The 20,797-nt window shown below is 50.7% G+C and overlaps 2 protein-coding genes across 14 annotated transcripts in view; one reads left to right on the forward strand and one right to left on the reverse strand.

Annotated features, from left to right (window-relative positions):
• Positions 1-13,302, forward strand: part of LOC118930278 (TBC1 domain family member 14) — a 220,129-nt gene extending 206,827 nt beyond the window's left edge. For 11 of the 13 annotated variants that reach the window (XM_057501984.1, XM_057501982.1, XM_057501985.1 and 8 more), the window contains 2 exons: positions 5,513-5,771; positions 10,623-13,302. In XM_057501984.1, coding sequence (XP_057357967.1) covers positions 5,513-5,771; positions 10,623-10,688 — 325 coding nt within the window. In that variant the 3' untranslated portion in view covers positions 10,689-13,302. Of the gene's footprint in view, positions 1-5,512; positions 5,772-7,546; positions 8,166-10,622 lie in introns of those variants that run through there. The other 2 variants (XM_036921362.2, XR_005031980.2) reach the window with 2 other exon arrangements.
• A 3,242-nt stretch (positions 13,303-16,544) lies between these two features.
• CCDC96 (coiled-coil domain containing 96) lies at positions 16,545-20,691 on the reverse strand. The gene has a single exon (XM_036921377.2). It carries the CDS (start codon positions 20,400-20,402, stop codon positions 18,804-18,806), a length of 1,599 nt encoding a protein of 532 aa, XP_036777272.2. The 5' UTR covers positions 20,403-20,691; the 3' UTR covers positions 16,545-18,803.
• Positions 20,692-20,797: the final 106 nt, after the last annotated feature.

Genomic DNA, 20,797 nt, shown 5'->3' on the forward strand with positions numbered 1-20,797 from the left:
TGCCAGATAGTGTCTGGCATACACTAAGGCCTTCCTGCGTGTGTGTGGAGGGAGGAGGATTCGAAGGCTGCAGGTGGAAACCTGCTCGCAGGAAAGGCCCACACAGCCTGTGCGTCACCGGTGTACCCTCGCCTGGCTGAGGATGGAGCCTGCCTTCTCACGCAGGGTTCATACTATTTACCCAGTGTCTGCCAGCCCCTACCAGGTGCCGGGACAGAAGGTGAGGAGCCTTTGGGCTCGAATTAGAAGGTGCTCTGGGGCCACAGAGTTGTTCTGTCTAATTGCTTCCAGGATTAGAGGCAGCGGTTGGACTTGGGAACTAAGTTTGTGCTGAGTCTTAAATAGCTACCTCCTGCCATCAACGATTGTGGTTTATGTTGGGCAATTAGTGTTTTATTTAGTCCTCAGGAAACCTAGTGAGGCTAAGTGGTAACTCCAGTCCTATCTAGCAGACATCTCTTCTAACTGTTTGTCTGAGTTTTTTAGGAACAGGAAGCACCTTGGTCGGGGGTGGTTCAGGGCCACTTCCTGAGCAAGCTCTGGGGGCAGAGGCTCGTAATCTTAGAAACTAGTCAGGATGGGAAAATTTGGGAACAGCCAAAAACTGGTGTTGGGCCTTGAAGGTCCAAGTCTCAGGTCGTGACTTCTCAACAGATGGGACTGCTAGATGGACTTTGCCCTGTCAGCCCTGGCTGACATCCGCATCCCCACAGCCTCCCTCTGGTTGCAGCCCAGGCTGAAGCTCGTGAAGCTGCCCCTGCACACGGGGGGAGTGCCCCTGTCAGCTCCTCTCTTACCCACGACGGACCCCTGGTGCGGACCAGGGCAGAGGTCTGGTCTCACCACTGTGGCTGGCTTCAGAAGCGGTGAGCACCCACTTCTGCCCTCAGCACTCTCCCCTGCTTTCCTGCAAACTGAGACAAGCAGTTAGGGTAGACATTGCTGGAAAAGGATGCTTTCTGGAAATTGTGAAGGCTTGACAGGAAGAAAACTGTACTTTGATGCCCACACATTATGGGAAAAATAGACACAACTGTGTTTGGTGCCACTTATAAGCCTATAGCCACTTGATTAATTGAGCAACATTGAAGTATGTTATTTTGCACTAGTTGAATTTGTGCCCAAAATTACCATTTTTGATATAAAGTGCAATACTATGCAGTGGTTCAGTGGAGAAAAAGAGCCATTTCAGGGGGGGAGAATCCTTGCCCTCAGTCCTCCTGCCATGGGAGGAACACGGGCTGTCCTGGCAAGGCCCGCGGGGCTCTCACTGCCATCCTGCTGCCCCCTCCTCCAGCTGGCTCAGAGCCCTCCGGGAGACTCCACAGGGAAGGCCCCTGCGGACTGCTGCCCTCCAGTGGGAGGGGCTTCTGTGGGACCAGCACGGAGCCCGTCGGCCTCCCAGGCCGCGGGCAGGCGCTGAGCAGCCCCTGCAGCTGCAGGACTGGTGCCTGCGCTCTGCTCTGCCAGAGGAGGCCAGGAGACGATCGTCCCAGTATTCTGCTCAGAGCTTGTTCTTGAATCTAAATGTGGTTTAAAATACAGTCAAGCATTGGAAAGCTGCTACTAATGAGTGGTTTTCAGTAGAAGGGGGGTTGAGAGGAAAGGGAGGGGAGCGACCCCCGAGCTGGCCAGCCTTGGGAAGAGCACAGGAGGAAGGTGCCCTCGCTGCTCAGAGGTTCGGCCCAGAGCAGAGGGCAGTGCGCAGTGACCCTGGGCTCTTAGGGGGAGCACGGGCTGCGAGAGGCCTTGGGCTTCTCTGGACGAGGGCTGGGGGCTGGGAGCTGGTTGCTGAAAGACCTGCAGAGCCTTCCAGGTTCAGAGCTGGGAGGTAGCAGGCAGAGGGAAGGTAGTCGGGGTGTCCATCTTGGGACTGAGAGTGATGGGGTCCTGCTTTGTGCTAGGACTGTCAGCGCAGGGACACTGGTGGGCCTGGGCGAGAACTGTTGCCAGAGGAGATGTATGAGGTGCGTAAGCACGGGGCAGGGAGTGGCCTTCCAAGAGAGGGTTGTCTCGGCCGAGATGGAGATAAGGAGACATTTGCCAAGTGAAATTTAAGAGATGTTTTTCTTTAAAAGGCACATTTTATTTAAGATATTCAAGGCCTTAATCCCATTTCAGTACATAAAGACTAGTAAATGATATGAAGTATAGCACAGCTCACCTATGTGTGCGCGGAGTTCGTGAATGGAGATCAGGTCTCTGCTATATTTGACTTCTCAGCAGCGTTTGATGTTCTTCACTCTCTGATCCTGGAATACTTTCTTTATTCGATGATGTCTATACAAAAACTATCACCAGCCCAGAGCCCTCCCCTGAACTCCAAGTTAAGTCATTTATCCACTTGGATATCTGACTCCCAAACCACTAAGTCTCCAAATCCAACCTTCCTGTCCGAACCAGAGGTGACCCTGTCCCCCTTCTGGCCAAATCCCTCAGCCGAGAGCCCAGCGCCCTTGCCTCCCCTCCACTGCACTTCCCGCCAGGTGGATCCATGGCAGGATCCAGGTTCTGCACACCTGGCCACCCCCCCTGCTACCAGCCTGCGCCAACTGGCCTGCACTGGTCCAGGGGCTGCCCAGCGAGGCCTGCCTCCTCTGACAGGTGCTCCTCAGCACAGCGGGTGGGGACCCTCCTCTGGTCAGACCCTGCACTAGTTTTCCATTTCATGTAGAACAGAATTTGAAGCTTTTATGTCATGACAGCCTGTGAGGCACTGTCCGTGCCAGGCGCCTGGTCCCCTCAGGCATCCCCATGCACTCTCCTTTGCTGTTGGCCTCAGCCCGTGGCCCTCTGGCTCCTGCTTGGATGTGCAGGTTTCCTCCAGCCTCAGAGCTGTGAACTCACTGCTTCCTCTGTCTGTGTGCCTTCCGGACCGCTTCTCATGGCTTGCAGTTTTTTTCTCAGGGCTTTACGGAAATGACACTTTTTGGTGATGTGCACTCCCTTGACCATCCAGTTTAGGACTGTGTGTGCACTCAAACACAACACTTGTGTTTCAGGTGCCATCTGACTTGCTGTGCACTATATTTATCCCTCTGCCCCAAGGGCAGGGAATGGGTCTGTTTTGTTCCGTGCTTGGTGTCCTCATCACTGAAGCACGGTGACTAGCAGATAGCAGGCTCGCGGGATATTCCTGACAAATGGAACCGGAGGGGCCCAGGTCTCAGGCAGCACCTCACGGAGAGTGGTGCTACCCCCAGTGGCTGAGGACTGAGCAGGTGGGCACCACGGACTTTGACTACAGACAGCATTCTCGATCACTGACGTGTTGGCCTGGTCTTACAGAGCTCAGAGCTTTCTAGTTGCAGCTTTGGAGGCACATGCACATGTGAACTCAGGGTCAGATGCTGAAGAAGTTAGCTCCGTTGTCACTCTCCCTCTTTTTTGCCTTTAGCTTTATTTTCTGATTGTTTTTTCCTGAACGTTCTGCTTTTAAGATGTAGGGGCTTGCTCTTCATGTGTGCAGTGGCAGATAAGAGGCAGTGCTATCATGGATCAGGTCAGTTCTTTTTCAGCTTTTGTTATAATGTGGTTTATAAGCACATCCTGTGGATGGAGCTGAGAGTGTTCTCTAGATTGAACCTGGAAACAGAAGATCTCAGATCTCTCTCACACTGTATGGTAGACTGAATGGTGAAAGGCTTTCTGTTTTTGAGACAGTAAGCTCAGGCTGAAGGCTTGTTGTGACTTTAAAGAATAAAGTGTCCTACAAGCAGCAGTGGCGTGTCGCCTGACAGCAGGTAGCCCAGTCTGACCCCCCGGGCCATGGGCTTCGGAGTGGAGCTCAGCCTGGCTCTGCCAGTACTTGGTGGCGGGACTGGGGGCCCTGGCCCCCCAGGTGAAATGGCAGTGGAGAGCCCATCTCGCCGGGCCGTCCTGCAAGCTTCACGAGGCATGCTTCTGGAGTGCCTGGCGTAGTGCACGGCATGCAGTGGGTCCTCAGTTTGAACGGAGCTGTCACTCTTTACAATGTAAGGGTTTTTGTGACATCTCTCCCTATTCTGTCATCTGAGTTAAGTCCAAATTGTTTGCCTTTCCTAAGTCTCAGTTTTGAAGCACTGACATGGGATAGCCTTGAATGTTAATGGGTCTGAACTAGCATGCTGTGTTGAATGCTTGCCTGAAACTGTGAATGTTCCTCCTGGTCTTGCAGGAAAGGCTGTTTCTGGGGCACAGGGCCCTGCCAGAGTGTGGGGTAGGTCGTATCTGGAGTCCACAAGCAGACAGAAAGCTTATGCCCACGAGACGTAGGAGCACGTTTACCAGAATGGTGTAATTTTTCTAGTGGAGTTGATTATGGCTTGATGGCATTACCTGCTCTTGAAGGCTTGATGGCATTACCCTCTGACCAAGGCAGTCCTGCAGAATGAGTCAGCACCTGAGTCCAGGTGCCATATCGGGTCCTGTGTGTCTCTGGAACCAGCATGATTACTAAGGAAATACTGAAATTGTGGACACCTGACTTCCCAGGTGGATAATATCCTCCACCAGTTGAGAGTCACCACTTCTAATGAGCACTGATGAGAAGGCAGTGAGAACCACTAAGGTCTGTGACATCTAAAGCAGGTTGGGAGTGTGTCAGCCCATCTCCTTATCCCGCAGATTGCCAGGTAACGTGCTTGGTGCTGGGGTTGGAGATGCATTAGTTGGGCAGGGTCCCTACTCTCAAGTGTCGCCATGGGAAACATGGAGGCAAGCAGTCACTGTGATAAGCACCAGGTGGAGGAGAGCCCAGAGCAGGAAAGGAGCATCTAGCTGGTCCTGGGAGTCAGGAGGTGCCCTGGAGGTGGCATGCGGGCCGTGCCTCCCAGTGGGGAAGGAGCACAGGTGCACAGAGGGTCAGTCTGGCCTGCATGTCAGCCTGGGCTCGCCTCGCTTTGTGCTAGAGGCACTGCCCAGGCTGGGAATGCTGAAGCTCGGTGACACAATTGGTCACTTAGGATGGTGTGTGTTTGAGAGTTTGGATTGAGATTATCACAATTTTTTGAGGGAATACATATCTGTATTTTACTTTTTCATCTGATGGTTTATGTTGTTACATTTAAGTTTCTTATTATCCATGGTCAGATTTATTTGGAAAAAGGTGCTGGGACCTTTGCTGGCCCCTACTGGGAGGAAAGTAGATCGTACTCTTCAGAAGTCATGGATGTGTTTCACTGAATTATAAATTTCTGTTTACTGTTTTTATTCCTCGCCAGACACTAAGCTCTGTCCCCCCTGTTAACCTTTCAGCAAGCACATAGTAGGTGCGTAGTAAACACTTGCTGCATATAGAAGTAATTGGTATAAGGTATTCAGAAATTATGTGTTTGAGATTCTGTGGGAAATAATGCTCATAATGCTGTCCATGAGATTTTTACATTGGCCTTCAGAATGAATTCAGACCTAGTACCTGGCATGTCTCTATGTATGAAAGTGACAGACTTGGGGCATTTTCAGTGATCAGACCAATTTCAGAGTGCTTTCTTTGTGCCATCCAAAGCCTGAAACATTCATGCTTTTTCCCCAGGATATTTACCTTATATAGTAAATCCTTGCCCCTCGATCTGGCCTGTCGCATATGGGATGTGTTCTGTCGTGATGGGGAAGAGTTTCTGTTCCGCACGGCCCTGGGCGTCCTGAAGCTGTTCGAGGACATCCTGACCAAAATGGACTTCATTCACATAGCCCAGTTCCTAACGAGGCTGCCCGAAGACTCGCCTGCTGAGGAATTTTTTGCTTCCATAGCTACAATTCAGATGCAAAGTCGAAATAAGAAGTGGGCTCAGGTAAATGATTCTCTTTTTTCCATAGAGTAAGGTAGCGCAGTAGTATGATTTAAGTACATCCTTCAGAGCACCCTTTGAGAAAACATCCCTCTTTAAAGCCCTTCTTGGGCCGGAAGTGAGGACACCTGAGTTTGAGGCTTCGCTCTGCCACAGCGGATCTGGGGCAGTCATTCCTCTTAGGTCTCTGTCATGTAGAGGGTGTGGCTAGTAAAGACCCTCCCCCCCGTTCTGCAGTGGCATTGTGAGTTCAAAACATTCAGCTTGCCGTCACGGTGCTTTCCACAGGTCAGCACTTTGCGAGCCAGCTGCCCTCCCATTTTAAAAAAATGCCAGAGATAGAAAACAGAGTGAGCTGTCACCCACTAAGTGTCCGACCGGCACAAGCCCTGCCCTGGGGTAGGGTAGGAGGGATTTTCCCTCAGTGATAAACAGGAGGCCCAGACAGGGGAAGTGGTGTCCTCAGCAGTCACAGGAGCAGGGGTGGGATGGCTTCCAGGGCGAGGGACCCGGGCCCCGGCGTCCCTGGGAAATGCTGCTCTCCAGGGGCCCAGTTCATGGAGCAGCCGGGCTGAGTGGGTGAGGCCCGACCCAGGCCTCTGTGTGGACTCTGCTCATCTCCTCCCGGCATCCGTCTTAGGGCCTGTCCCCTGTGGGACTGGCCAGTGTTGTCTGGTCCAAGTCTTCATCATACTAAAAATGAAAAAATAAAATCTTGGCTCTTGACCCTGCCTGTGCTCAAAGTTTGCATGATTGTGAGTCCTGGTGGCTGATGCCTGTGGAGGCTTGTCCTGTCCCGGGCACGCCCTCCATGCTTTCCCAACAAGCAGTGCTTGTTCCTGGCTTGATTTTTTTAGTAGTGGAAGATTTAAAATACATATACAAAAATAGAATAAAATGGAGTGATGAACCCCCCATGCATCTGTCAAATATGTGGTCAGTTTTCAGATTTTTAATTGTTTCAGGTATAATCAATGGCTTATAGTTTGTTTGAATCAAGGCCCAGATAAGGTTCACACATTGTGATTCGTTGAAAGATCTCTTTTTTTAAAAATGTATAGGGTACACCGCCTTTCCTTTTATCCCTCCCTTATTTATGAAGAAATGAGGTCATTTGTCCTTTAGTGTTTCCCGCAGCCTGGATTTTGCTGGTTATGACCTGTGGTGGTGGTGAACATGGCCCTCTATACTCTGTATTTCCCGTAAATTGTCAGTTACATCTCAAGGCTTCCTCAGGCTCAGCGCTCTTTTGTTTGGCCAGATTACTATAGAGACAGTCAGACTGTCTCTCTAATGTCCTTAGCAGCCTATTTACTTTTTAACAGCTTTACTGAGATATAATTTACATACCGTAACATGCACTCCGTTAAAAGTGTACACAGTTCGGTGTATTCATTAACCCGAGAGAGGGTCCTCTCCACCCCCCGCCCTGTCCCGGACCTCCCTCCCGCCTCCCGAGCCCTCCTTTCCCTCCTTCCTGTCCCCTCATGCCATGTCCTCTGGTTGGCGGCCTCCCTTCCAGTCTGGCTCTGCTGGGAAGAAGCAGGGCCGCTGTGATGGCGCCTCGGTAACACCGTGCCGTGCTTCCTGGCTTCTTGCGGGGCGTCATGACTTTGTGCTTAGGGTGATCTGAATTGAATTTCTGAAACATTTAATACATTAACTTCATAAAAAGGAATGGAATAGTGGTAACTCTACAACCTGGATGAACCATGGAAATGTGAAGTTGAAAACCAGACACCAAAGACCACGTACTGTGTGACTCCGTTCATGTGCAGGTCCAGAGCCGGAAATCTATAGGCTGGAAAACCAGTGGCCAGGGAGCCGGCAAGCCGTGAGCAGGGCGGGGAGAGCTGGGGAACGCGGGGCTTCTGGAGGTGATGGAAATGCTCGAAAGTGGATATACTGAAAGCTCTTGAATTATATACTTTAAATGGGCAAATTGTGTGGCATGTGAGTTATATCTCAATAAAGCTGTTAAAAAATACATTCACCTCATTTATGAGCAGGACTGGCTATATAATTATCAGAGGTTTGCTGAGAGGGAAGAAGAGCCTTTCCTTGGTTAAGAAATAAATGGACAATGAAAAATGAAAATATGAGGCCACATACTCAAAATTATTAAGAATTTCAAGTAGGTGACTGCAGAACATTAAGCTGAGTGGGGCCTGTCTTGAGTGGGGCTTGTTTGACTGGTGGGCTAGTAGTTTTCTGAAGTAGCTACAGAAAGCCAGATCCTCACCTAATGGCGTTTATTCGACACCTAGGATTGTTACTACCTTGAGTGTCCAGCTTGTGCATTCAGTTGTCTGCTGACCTTCCTGTCTACTTCGCCAGTCCTTCTCTCCACCCTCATCCCCCTGCCGCCCTCCCGCCACACACACACACAGGAAAGGATTAAGCCAAGAACCGTCATCTTGCTTCTTGCATTTTGGGGACTAGGTAAAAATTACTGGTTAAAACTAGGTCATGTGTCATTGGATAGTAGGATATTTTCTAATAAGTGGGACAGTGACAGGAACTGACTCGATGGTCAGGCCCCGAAGTACTTGGGGTCCATGCACACTTCTCGTATGTGCTGTGCTTAAGGTTACGACCCTGGTGAGCCTTACAAAGCAAGCAGGTGTTTGTGTTTGGCCAGAAATAGAGAGGGGACTTTATCTACCCTCAGTCATCCTGGTTTCAGGCCGCTGCGTCTGGGAGGCCTCTCCCTGCACACCAGGTGGAGCCTCAGCCTGGATGGGGAGGCTTCTTGACTCTGAACAAGAAAGAATTCTTGAACAGGTCAGATGAGGTGTTGGGGAGGAAGGAATTCATCAGAGCAAGAGCAGCAGTGAGCGGCAGGAGCCGTGCAGGCAGCGGAGTGTGAGGAGGAGCAGTGGGGGGAGGGAGGCTCATCCAACGTGCCCTCGGCACAGGGCAGGAGTCTTGCCAGCCCCTAAAGCCAGGGCCACCTGGTGTTCAGTGTCCACTTGAACTTGCATGGCTTGGGAACTGAGCGCCTACCACCCCAGGGTTTGGGGGAGCCACAGAGCACCGGATGGAGTAAGATTACGTTCCGAGAACTTCCCAAAGGCAAAGAGGAGATTTTCAGGCAGGCTGCTGAAGGGCATGATCGTACACCTGCAGCCCTGTCCGGGTCACCCGGGAGATGGGAACTTGCAGGCCCAAATCAGAGAGCAGCCCTTCCCTACTCGTCTGAAGTGGAACAGAGAGAGGGAAGACTTGTGCATAAGTCTAGAAAATTGAATGAAAGAGCAAAGTAACAAAGATGCTTACCACTGGAAGAGTGCAGAGACAAAACACAGAAGTCGAGCAGTGAGAAGTCTTTATTTAAAACAAAAAGTACACACTTGAAGAAAGGGGAGTGTGGGCAACCGCAGAGGAGGAGGGGCTTAAGGGTTCGGGGTTTGGGGTTTTTATAGGGCCTCTTGGGTACGGGTCATAAGGCATGATGTATAACACGTGATTCATAATTCCTTTGAAGTTTTATCTTAAGAATAGGGTTATTTAGGTGACTGTCTTGGTTCAGATCTCGGCATTCTTTATCCAAATAGGTTCATTTATACTTCTGAGGTCTATCTCCTGTCTTGGTTACAAAGTTCTACTTATTGATTAAGGGGCTGGAAGAAGAGGAAAAACAGCATATAGATTTAGTTAAAGAATAAGCTGGGCCAGAAAGACAAATACCATATGATTTCACTTATTTGTGGAATATAAAAACAGCAAAGCAGAAGGAACAAAACAACATTAGACTCATAGACACTGAGAAGTGACTAGTGGTTACCAGGGGGGATGGTGATAAAAGGGCACAATAATTCATAATCACAATATAAGTTGGTCATGGGGACTGTTGAACCACCGTGATGTACATTTGAAACCAGCACAAGATTGTAGATTAACAATACTTAAAAAAGAAGAATAAACTGGGTCTCTTTCACAGGCTAAGTAGATTTTACAGTGGCATCACCCTTGTCCATCTCCCTGTCCTACCTCAATCATGTGTAATTTATTTAAAACCTACATAAAATGTTTCTGCTTTACCCCTTGTAATTTGTAATTAAATTCAAGTGGCATTGCCTGGGCGCCAGTATATTAGCACTGGTGCTACAAAGATGTCCTTGGTTTTGAAAGCACACAAATCTGGGTTTGAATCCATATGAGCTATCTGACTTGAAACAACCCCTTCTGGAACGTGGTGTGTGCGCCTTGCTGAGCTGCTTGTGGGGATGGAACAGCAGTTGTATGCTTGGTTGCCTGGAAGTGTGCTCCGCTTGGCATCGAGGGGCCTTCCATAAGTGGAGCCTGTTGTTATGGTCAGCACTGTTATTAAGCAATCATCTTGGATTGCAATACTTTTTAAAATGAAGGTGATAACCAAGAGCTGAGAGAGCCCAGAGGAGGGAGCTGAGTCACTTTGGGGAAGCCCAGGAAGGCGTGAGAAGAGCCAATACCTGCAGGCCTTTGCTGGTGAAGAGCTCGGGCAGGGAGGCGGAGTAGCTACCCGTAGGCCTGGGAGGACTTGCTGGTGTCCTGGAGTGGGAAGCCCAGCTTTGGCAGTGCAGGTACAGGGGCCGGAGCCAGCTTGTAGAAGGCCGTCTTTGAAGCCCTGTCTTGGCATTGAGACCGTGGATGGTGGGAAGTGGTTGCAGGGCAGTAGCCTAGGGGTGACACAGTCAGATTCCCACGTTAGAGAGACGAGGCTGGACGTAGGTGTGGAAGGCGGACCGGAGCAGTGGCAGAGTGAGCAGGCAGGGGCAACTGCTGGGGGCTGTGGGTCCTCTGTCACCACCCTGTGAGGATCCTTGTTGAGTGTGTGTCACAAGTCACCCATGTCTTTGCTGTGATCCCCAGGTACTGACTGCACTGCAGAAGGACATCCGGGAAATGGAGAAAGGAAGCCCATCTCTCAGACACTGAGCTGGTGGGTGGACTTGTGCTTCGTGCAGAAGCCCATGGCCATGTGGTATTCTGGTGGTGTTTCAGATGGACACACTGGCAGCAGAGGACGACAGGGGCTATTTTCACATTTGACTTCTAACACTAAAGTTGGCCTTAAACAAAACAAACACAAAAAAAACCTTTGAAGAGTTAAACCAAGGCTTAGCCTTAAGCTCACTGGAACGATGACCAAGTGTTGACCATGGCCAACCACTGAATATTCTGCATGGTTTAGAAATAGGGCAGTGGCTAATTCCCCCTACGCCCCCTTATTTCAGCAACAGATAATTCAATTGTGATGCTTTTATGTCAACTACTGGAAAGTACATTACCATCTTTCTTAGCCAGGGTGCATGAGAAATGTTATTTGGAAGACCAGATGTTTCTGGCTTCATATTTGCATGTTCTAGTAAGAAAGGGGTTGTTGATTTGGTTGTCTGAGAGAGTTACCTTTCCAGAGCTGGAGGTCAGATTTTTAAAGCCCACTTACCAAAGGTAGCATTAAAGGAGAATGGGCTCTCAAGGGGCAGTTGGTGAGAGCGTTCGTGGGCTCCCTGGGGCTCGACCTACCTTTGTCTCAATGTTTTACCATGTTGCCGTGACATAATTAAAGTGTGAGGGCTGAAAATGCACACTAAGGTTCCCATGGGAGCCCGGCTTTCGCGAGATCACGCCTGACGTCTCCTGAGCAATGGTTGGAAGTTCGAGCAGAAGAACTGCTCGCACAGGAGGCCTGTGACAGTAGAGACGGACTTGAGAGCTGGTAGAAAGCAGAATGCAAACACCCTCACTTCCCTTGAAGTCAGAGGGGAGGGAGGGAGGATAGCAAGCCCCGCCAATGGCACCCTGCCCCTCTCTGTGGGGGCTGGGGCAGCACAGTGCAGGGGGCTCCCCTCCCCTTTGTCACCCAGACAGCAGGAGGCCTGAGTGCCAGTGGTCCCCTGCCCGGCAGGCCACCGTGAGAATGGGGTGGCAAGCACCACTCGCCCAATAGCCCAGTCTTGTCTGAATTCCCAATATCGGACCATCAGCCCTTCCCCATTTTAGCTGGTTTTCCCCAACTTCATTAGCAACCTCTTTGTTCTAGGTCTTCCTTGACTAATTTTGAGAATTTTGTACTACGAACTTCAGTTATCCAAATTCAAACGAATGTTTTTTGCACAGAATAGTGCAGCGGTCAGGCAGATCTCTATGGAACAGCTTCGCACATGGTAATCCTTGCCTGCTGAGCTCTGGGAGCGCTCGGCAGGCCAGGGCCAAGGGCTCTGCTGGTGCCTCCGTGCACCCTGCACTCTGTCGCCTTCGCAGCCTTACTCCCCGCCTCCCCAGGGAGTTCTGGCCCCCGATCTCAGTTCTGATGTTGGGAGTGCCCTCAGCTTGAAAGTATAGTGGATGGGGTGGTGGTGAGGCCAACCGTGCAGTGTTACAGGTGTCCTCTCTCTGCCACAGGCACTTGATGACACTTCCACGTGCAGTGGCAGTGGCCGAGCCCTCATGCCTCTGTCCCAGCTCTGGTCCACATGCTCTTTCCCTGGACTCGCCTTTTCCCTTATGTTCTTGACTGAATCCTCTAGGAGGTTGCAGAATATCCCGGATACCACTTCCTGCCTCAGCCTTTAAACGCTGACCTGCTTGACCTCGACCTCTCGGAGGAGGTGCTGTCCTTGCGGAGGTCTCGGCACCCTGCAGACACAGCCATCCTGTCATCAGGATGTTGAATGTAGCACATGCCAAGCTGGGCCTGGGAAGCGGGCTGCTGAGCCCCATCATGGCCGCTGCTCTCAGATGTGCTTAGTTTGTTCTATGACTTGGTCTTTCTGTTCTTGAAAGGTGTATATATATTTTCTTATTGTACATAAAGGTTCCTAAGTGTGACAAAAAGTGGTGTGACATGGGCGGTGTGCAGCTCCTTCAGAGTGCATTTGTGCAACTTCAGTCTGTTCAAACCCAGCCCTGAACATTTTTTGTCAGTTTGACATAAATCTCTTGGATAGCACTATTTATGCATTAAGTTTTTAAACTGGATTCCATGCCGATCTGGAATACTTACTGGGTCTTAAGTTCAGAAGAGGCTTGCTTGGCCTGTTGAGGGACCACATGAGGTCCTGGCTAATCAGTGTGTCCACTTCACAGGCCAAGAGGTTCTAAGTCCCTGCCCAGCCAGGGTGGTTGGCCCCTTTCCACAGGGGCTGTCGGAGAGCTTCTTGGTTTGACATGATCCTTTAGGAAAGCTGGAAACAGAATTGAGGCGCTGCACCCCCGTGGAAGCCTACCCTCTCCACTTCCTATGCTGTTGATTTCCAGGATCTAAGACTTCAGGTTCGAGACCTTTGTGAGTTGAAAGCTGCATCCCCACCAGTCCTTGAAATCTCAACTAGAAACAATGGTCACTTTAAATGGTACTTTTTAACTGCTCAGTTTTTGACTATTTTAAATAGTTTGCTGATCAGAAACTCCTAATAACACTTGCTACATATCATGTTTTAATTGCTTGTACAGTTACCCTTTAATTTTATTTAGTAAAGTGTATCAAACTAGGACTTTTTGAATTGTAAATATGTGGTTTTATTTAATAAAAGTCATTAAAATTTTACTTATTTCTCTGTAGTTTGGTTAATAATTGAAACTCTCACCTTAAAGTATGGCAAAAATTTGACTTCTGGGCATTGTGCTATTTGAATATTTAATAATCCACTTATTAGGCTCTGTTAATGCAGGAGTTCAGTGCGTCCCTTCCAACCTGAAGGGTAAGTTCAAACTCCCTCTCAAGCGTGACTTCCCTGCAGCCGTGATCCCTGTCCTCCAGGCCCGGTGTGGGCTGCACACACCTGCTCCTGCTGCCTCAGCCTGCGTGCACCCCATCCCAGCAGGTAACACGTGCTCTGTGGCAGCCCCTGGGCTCTTCGCACTTACCTGAGCAACTTGTTCAGAGTCTTGAACACAAGGGGCTCAGGTCTGGCACCACCACTAGTCAGCGAGGTGACGGTGGCTCCTCCTGGGCCAGCTTGTGCCTCTGCTCCCACCTGTGGAGTGGAGATCAGTAATGCTGCCCCTTCAGGTGGCGGTGAGCACGAAGCGGTCCGCAGCCCCACAGAACCAGACAGAGCAATTGCTGCATGCTGATGGTACTCTCCTGGTTCCCCAGGAGAATCTTCATCCTCTATGACTCACTCGAGCAGACGGTATGGTGCCACCCCTCCCGTGTTAGCCCCAGGTCTCCTGGGACCTCTGCTGGGGAGCTCTCTGCCCCCCGCTGGGTAACTGGCCTCCCTGCCCATCCTCCCAGACAGAGCAGCTTGCAAGGAATTTGCTCAGATGTCTTCCGCCCCCAGCACGATCCTCTGAGACCGCCCCTCTTGCCTTTCTGATGTGAGCTGCTTGCCTCCCTGGGCTGCCGTTGCTTTTTCTCCACTCTCCACCAGCTGCGAGGTGAGATGGCAGATGAGGGTAGTCATGGTTGCCAGCGGTCACATTTGTTGGGGGCTGGCTCGTTGTTCCTCCCATGCCAGGCCCTGAGCTAAGTGCTCTGTGAACGACCTCATTTATCTCCACAGCAGCTCTGTCACTGTCCCCATTTCAAAGGCATGACTCAGAGGTAGTCTGCTTGGGCTCCTCCAGCCAGTTACTGGCAGGGCTGGGGTTTGGACACAGGCCTCCTGAGCCCTTGCTCAGAAACGCCTCTCCCTAGAGACACACTTGCTTTGGGGCCTTTGCAAGCCTTCTTCCCCTAGCCCAGTGCAGGGTTTGGGGTGAGGCCTGGGTTCACTTCCTCACCTGAGCACCTCGCCTCCTGTGTGCAAGGCTCCACAGCCCTGGGGAGGACCTTGGGAAACGTACCAGCAGTGGGGGTAGAAGTTGTGGAAAGTTCTCCCCAGAGAAACCTGGGGGCTGACAGTTCAAAATCCCCCACTTGAAGTGTGGAGCCTGCATGACAGCTCAGAGTACTGGCTGCTGCCCTACTGCAGGGCGAGAGGTGGGCGACATCAAGGTCAGCCTGTATGAGCTGTGGGTCACTAGGTGGACCAGAGGAAGGGCATGGCCAGCAGAGGGAGCCTGCGAGCCAGAGCAAGACTTCATGTGGAGCCTCACCCTCACGAAACGTGGCCGTGACTTTAAGTCCCCAGGTGTTTCTGAGAGGCCAGGCGCTGCTCTGACTTTGCTCCGAGTGCCTCTATGAGCACCACCTCACCTGCAACCAGCTTGCTCTGCAAGGGGCTGCCCACTGGGTGCCAGGCACGGCCACGCCAAGGTCCCGTCTCAGGACTGCCAAAGCCCCCTTTCCAGGACACCTAAGTCCTGGGGCTTCCTCCAGCCAAGCTCAGTCTTTCTTAAACATTGTTCCTGCAGCTTCTTGACATGACTCCGGAGCTCCTGGTGGAAACTGCTCCAACCAAAAATGAATCCAAGTTTAAGGTGCAGTTTAGCTAGAGGTTAAGAACAAGCCAATTTAAATTCTCTAAACCTCATTCTAACCAAAGGTTAGAAAGGTACCCAGCTCCTGTGTACCAGCTTGTGAGGGTTAAAATAATCTAAAATGCTGAACCAATTGTATCATTACAAGAAACAGATCACTGTGGATAGCCGGAACCCTGCTGTTGACACGGAAGCTTGTGGTCTCCTGTACTCTTGGTATGTTTATGGATTTTTAAAAATCGGGAATTTTTTTCCTGATTAAAATGCATCTTCATTATGTAAAATTTGGAAATACAGACAAGCGTAAAGAAAATAGAAACCGTTGCTTGCCACCCAGAGAAGAGAAACTTCTTTCATATTCTGATCTTTTTTCCTATAAATAAATTTGTCCCCATTTTACATATGCACACAGTGAGGCTTAAAAAGCTGAAGTGTTTGTCCCGGTCACAGCCCACAGAGAACCGAGGCCAGGTCGGCCTGATGCCTCGTCTTTATGCTCAGGCCCTGCCCTGTCCTGCATCTTCTAGATGTCTCGTATTCATCCTTGGCATCCTTTGGGTGGACTCTTAGAAAATTGGGGAGGGTGTAAATTTATCCATCGAAATATGCAAAGTTAGACATTGGTTTTTGAAATAAAGACTAGACAGCCCTTGGAAAGGAATATTACGAGGGAAGTGGAAGGAAGGAACTTCAGCAGTGCTCTTCCTGCTGGGCCTCACCCAGGCCAGCTCCTCTGTCCAGCATCCAGACACGGCAGAGGAGCTTCCTGGGGTTATTTCCATTCCCAGTATGTGCGTCATCCATCACGTTGCCATTAAGACTGCCTGAAAGTTTAAAACATTAAAAGCACCAAGTTGGGGTGCATAACTGATATTTCATGAACAGGTACCCGTGACCAGTGGCAAAAATCTAAATTATAGCTGCAGATGGACTTATTAAAAAAACATGTATCTCCACTTAATGTAATTTTTAAAATATCAAATGTGGTAAGTCACCAAAAATAATTTTCGGTCACCAGTGAAAAAGTGTGTCCTTTTCAGATGTCCTGGGCTCTGTCCAGGAAGTGCCTGATCAACTGCTGCCAATGCTGCAGCAAAGAAACTACCTCTGACGGGAACACTTCCAACTCAGGCCAGTATTTTCAAAAAGTCTAGTTTCATATAACATCTCACTCAAATTTTATTGTGCCTGCACTTTTCAAGCCCTGTACGTTTTGAAAAGGAGATGAAAAAAATCTTAGCTGTTAACTTTAGCATTCACAAAAACCGCTTGCGGTCTCTAGTCCCGCTTCCAGCATCACTCGGAAACTCCCTCTTTAACTGCCTCCCAGCAGCAGGGCCTCCAGGCCGTCCCTGTTGGAACGGACAGCAACTTACCTGTAGTGTCGGCCTGCCGGGGCCACAAGCCAGCCTCCCTGTCGCTTCCCTCTTTGGTCCTACTTGAGAAATCCTCTTTCTACTTGGAATTTTTGAATCTGACATAGGACTTACCAATGCCTCATATAGTGGACATCCAGGTAGCCCTTTTCAGAAAATGAGGCTGGCATATTAATGTGTAAATCCCACAGACATATTGAGCACCCATTAATGTGCAGGCACTGTGCTGGCTACTAGGGGCAGATGATAAACTAACAGACCTTGCCTTCTGAGGTCTTTGTCCCACTGGGTACAGAGAACTAGGCAGACACTCATGAAGTAGCGGGTCAGAGGCTGACTAGGGTTAATCGCAGGCTGCCGTGGGGAACAAAGCATGTCAGATTGGGGACCGGATGCTGTGGGGCCTGTGGTGTTCTCAGAGGCAATCCATCTAAGGACACAATTGTGAATGTGTTGCTATTACATGATAATGAACTATCTAGTTAGAAACTCAGGAAATAACAGATTATTTCTCCTCTAATTAACTGTTAACATCTCCAGCATGAGGTAATATGAGAGAACACCAGAAGTTTAGCAGCTTAAAACCACACCTACTTCATCCATCTCCTTCGTATCCTGGTGTCCTCAGAGACCTCGTCACTGGGTTCAAGGCTGATGAGGGACTGGTTCAACCTGGTTAACTGCCAGTGGGTCCTAATCAGCTGAAAATGGCTCTGTCCCTCAAGTGAGCCGAAGGATGGACCCTTACAGTGAAAGCCGTTTGCTCGTGAAGGCACTGAGCATGGTTGCCAGTTTCACATTGAAGCCTCCACAGCCACAAAAGAACCCAGTGGGCCATTGCTGCTTTTGGGGCCAGAGGCATAAAGAAAACAGTTTGATTTGCTGGTTATTTACTACTTCATTTTGGCCTTGATGAATAGGGTAGAGAGAAGACAAAAATTGTAAAGGAGAATGGAAGAGGACAAAGTTTCTTACTCCCCGCATTGTTATGTTTGTGTGGTTTGGGGGAAGTACAGTATTATAATAAAAGTGTGGTGAAACTGTGGAAGTTAGAAAGAGAATTTCAGTCAAACTTCATTGGCTTCAAAGGGAACACACTTTAAAAAAAATCACTTCATCAGAAGATAAAGTTATTGTGACATTCTCATGACTACCCGAGTCATTTGCCCAGAGCAGGCTCTCAACTATTCTTTAAAGGTAGTTAGCACCAAAAAAATGGATCACCCTTCTTATGGTCCACATAAGTTTAAGGTCTGGAGAATACTTCTAATCTCAAATCTGTGCCTAAGATTCAACCTAAGATTAAGAAGAAATAAAACCCTTTTGGAGCCCCCAGCTCCGAAAACATCAAGGAAAATTAAAAATGTTAACCACTGATTTTGGAGAAAGACTATCAAGTATTTCTTTTAACACAAGGAATAATAGACAGTTTTGTTATTTGATAGAGAGTAAAACCTACATTGCATAGTGAGGGTCCTGTTGCCAGGATCCAAAAAAATCTTGAAAATAAATGGCTTATGGGCAGTCAGTCCTCACGCCACAGTTTGCACCTGGCAAAACACACAATCCAATCATCATGTTGTCTTCCCTGGAAAGCAGAATTTCAGTTTTTGGTCAGATCAGTGTGTTTCTTTAGAGGATCCAAGAAAACCTTTCACTGGAATTGAAGATTATCACTGAGATAGAAACAGACATGAATGGTAAAGCAAACAGCTTTATTTCACAAGACAAAGATGACACAACATCCAGCTCCTCTCTGTACTTCTCCTGTTTCCTGGATCTTTTTTAGTACACCAGAAGCTAGTGCTACTTACATACAAATCAATTTCATCAAGGGAATTAGTGGGCTTTGAACTGAGACCATGACTCAGGTCAGACTAATAAATTCAAAGGAGATTTAATAATTAGCTTAATGCACAGGAATTTTTTTGGTATCCTGCCCATTCAGTGAACCCTCCTACATATGGAAGACAAACAGTTGTTCTCAGGATCCAGTCATTGAAATCATGGAATTGCTAAGATATAAAAAGGCTTTTGACAGCTTTTATGAGAAATCAGGCACATCAAGCCATCTCTCTCATTTGTTTCTCTGGACCTGTTTAAGCCCATACAGCACTGACTGCGAACCCAATTCTGTGCTTAGCAGTAATTTGGAAGCTTAAAAATTATGAGATAAATAAAAAATACAGTACTACCCAAATAATCACAGCTTTCTGAAGAATGGCAACAGACGGAGAAGAAAAGATAATGAAGACTGGAGTTCACTGAGATCAAAGACAGTCTGCGGACTCTCCCACCAGTGGTGTCAGGAGGGGAGAAAGGCTTTGGCTTCCCTGACCTTCTGCTTCACGCCTCTGCAGGACAGAGAAAGCCCAGCGTGGTGGCGCTTCAGGGATTCTAAGCGCCGGTTGAGCAAGTTAGTCTTGTCTACCTTCTCTTCCATGTCTTGAAGGAGGGATTCCTTGCCCAGAAGCCCACACTTCTGATTCAGCTTGATGTTGTCAATCCGCAGGCTGTCTCGAGTCTGCTTAGTCTTGGTCAAGATGTCCCTCCCTAGGGCCACCTGAGCCTCAATTTCCAAAAGCTGTGACTTTTTGCATGTATTTTCTAAATCCACAAAGTTAAGCTTTTCTTTAACATGGGTTATTATTTGCACATTGTTGGTCACCTTGTTGCGCAGCTTTAAAAGCTCCTCGTTTCGCTCCTCCACTTTCTCATTGAAGGTCTGGTTCTCAATCTTAAGCTGTTCAAAGTCAATGAGGGGCAGGCCCTCGGTCAAGTCCCCCTGAGCCCTCATCCTGGTCTCAAGATGCGCCAGGCTCTGCCTCAGCTGCACGTTCTCCAGTCTGACCGCGCTCATCGCCTTCTCCTTCTTGTCCTCCAAAGCCTGCATCTGCTCCACCTCTCGCAGAGCAGCCTGGCGGCCACCCCGCACCCAACAGCTGCCCATGGCCTGCATCGCCACCTGCTTCTTGAGTGCCTGGAAGCCTCGCCATTCCGTCTCCACCCTGGAGAGCTTCTCCTTGCACTGCTGCTTCAGCAGGCCCAGCTCGCGGTGATACCAGCCCAGGTCGTCGGCCTGCTGCTTCCTCAGCCCCTCCAGCGCGGCCAGACGGCGTAGGTACGCTCGCTCTTTCTCCGGGGCCTCGGGCTCCGTGCCCTTGTCCGGCACCTCGGCTGCATCGAGGCCCTTCTTCTTGCGCAGCGCCTCGAAAATCTTGTGCTGCAGGTGAATGTTGTAGCGCAGATAGCGGCTCCGCTCCACCGTCAGCGAGCGGTACTGTCCCAGGAGCTCGTGGCGCAGCTGTTGCTCCTGCAGCTTCCGCTCCTCCAGCTTCCGCTCCTCCTCGGTCCGTTCGTGACCCTCACCCTCCAACCTCTCGCCCGGGCGCGTCAGCTCCTCCCCGCTCTCTGCCCGGCTTCGGTGCACGCCCTTCCCCTCCCCCTCGACCTCCCGGACCGGAGCAGCCTCCTCCTGGCTGGGCGTGGACGGAGGCGCAGAGCCCTGCGGCGGGGTCTCCTTTCTCCTGCCCTCCGCCGCCTCGGCCTCTTCCCCCTGGTCCTCCTCCTGTTTCTCGGGCCCGCCTTCGGATCCCGGCAGGGCTGGCTGCTCAGGCCCGGCCTCGGCGGGCTCCCCTGGGTCGGCCTCGGCCGGCCGCTTCGTTTTTCCGGGCCTCTCCTCGCTCTCATCCTCTGCGGCCGCCTGCCCTTCTCGGGGCTCGGCGAACTCGTCCGCAGCTGCGCCTGCCTCCGAAGTCTCGACGGCCTTCGGCTCCGGTTCCGCGGGTTCGGCCGGGGACTGGGGGCCAGAGCTGGCCTTGGTCCCCGATGCCCGCGAGGCCAGGCTCTGCGCCTCTCGGTGTTCCCCCTCAGGGTCCTCAGTGTGCTCGGAGTATGGGTCCATCTCCCCTCGCACCCCCACTGCGGACCAGCCAGCGCCGCGGACGCCGACAGCCGGCTGCCGGGTGTTAGGTTTCCAAGGGCAACCAGAGGCGCGCGCGGTGGACCCGGTGATTGGCCAGGCATCCTCCCGCCGCTGGGGCTTCTTTTCCCCGCCTCCCGGCAAGGGCCGACCAATGGGAGACCGCGGGCGCGCGACAGGCGGCGTTTATTGGAAGAGGGCGTAGGCTCGCACCGCCAGGGGCGTGGCGCGTCCGCCGCGCTCCCTTCCCGCCCATTTCCCAGCGCCTGGCCTGGGCGGGGCATTCAGGCGGCGCGTGCGGCGCGGGCGGCCGGCGCGAGGGGCGCGCAGGCGCAGCGCGGCAGGCCGGGCGTCCGCTTGGTGGCGCGCGCGAGCGC

This window comes from Manis pentadactyla, chromosome 5, assembly GCF_030020395.1.
Source record: "Manis pentadactyla isolate mManPen7 chromosome 5, mManPen7.hap1, whole genome shotgun sequence".
Taxonomy (NCBI): Eukaryota; Metazoa; Chordata; class Mammalia; order Pholidota; family Manidae; genus Manis; species Manis pentadactyla.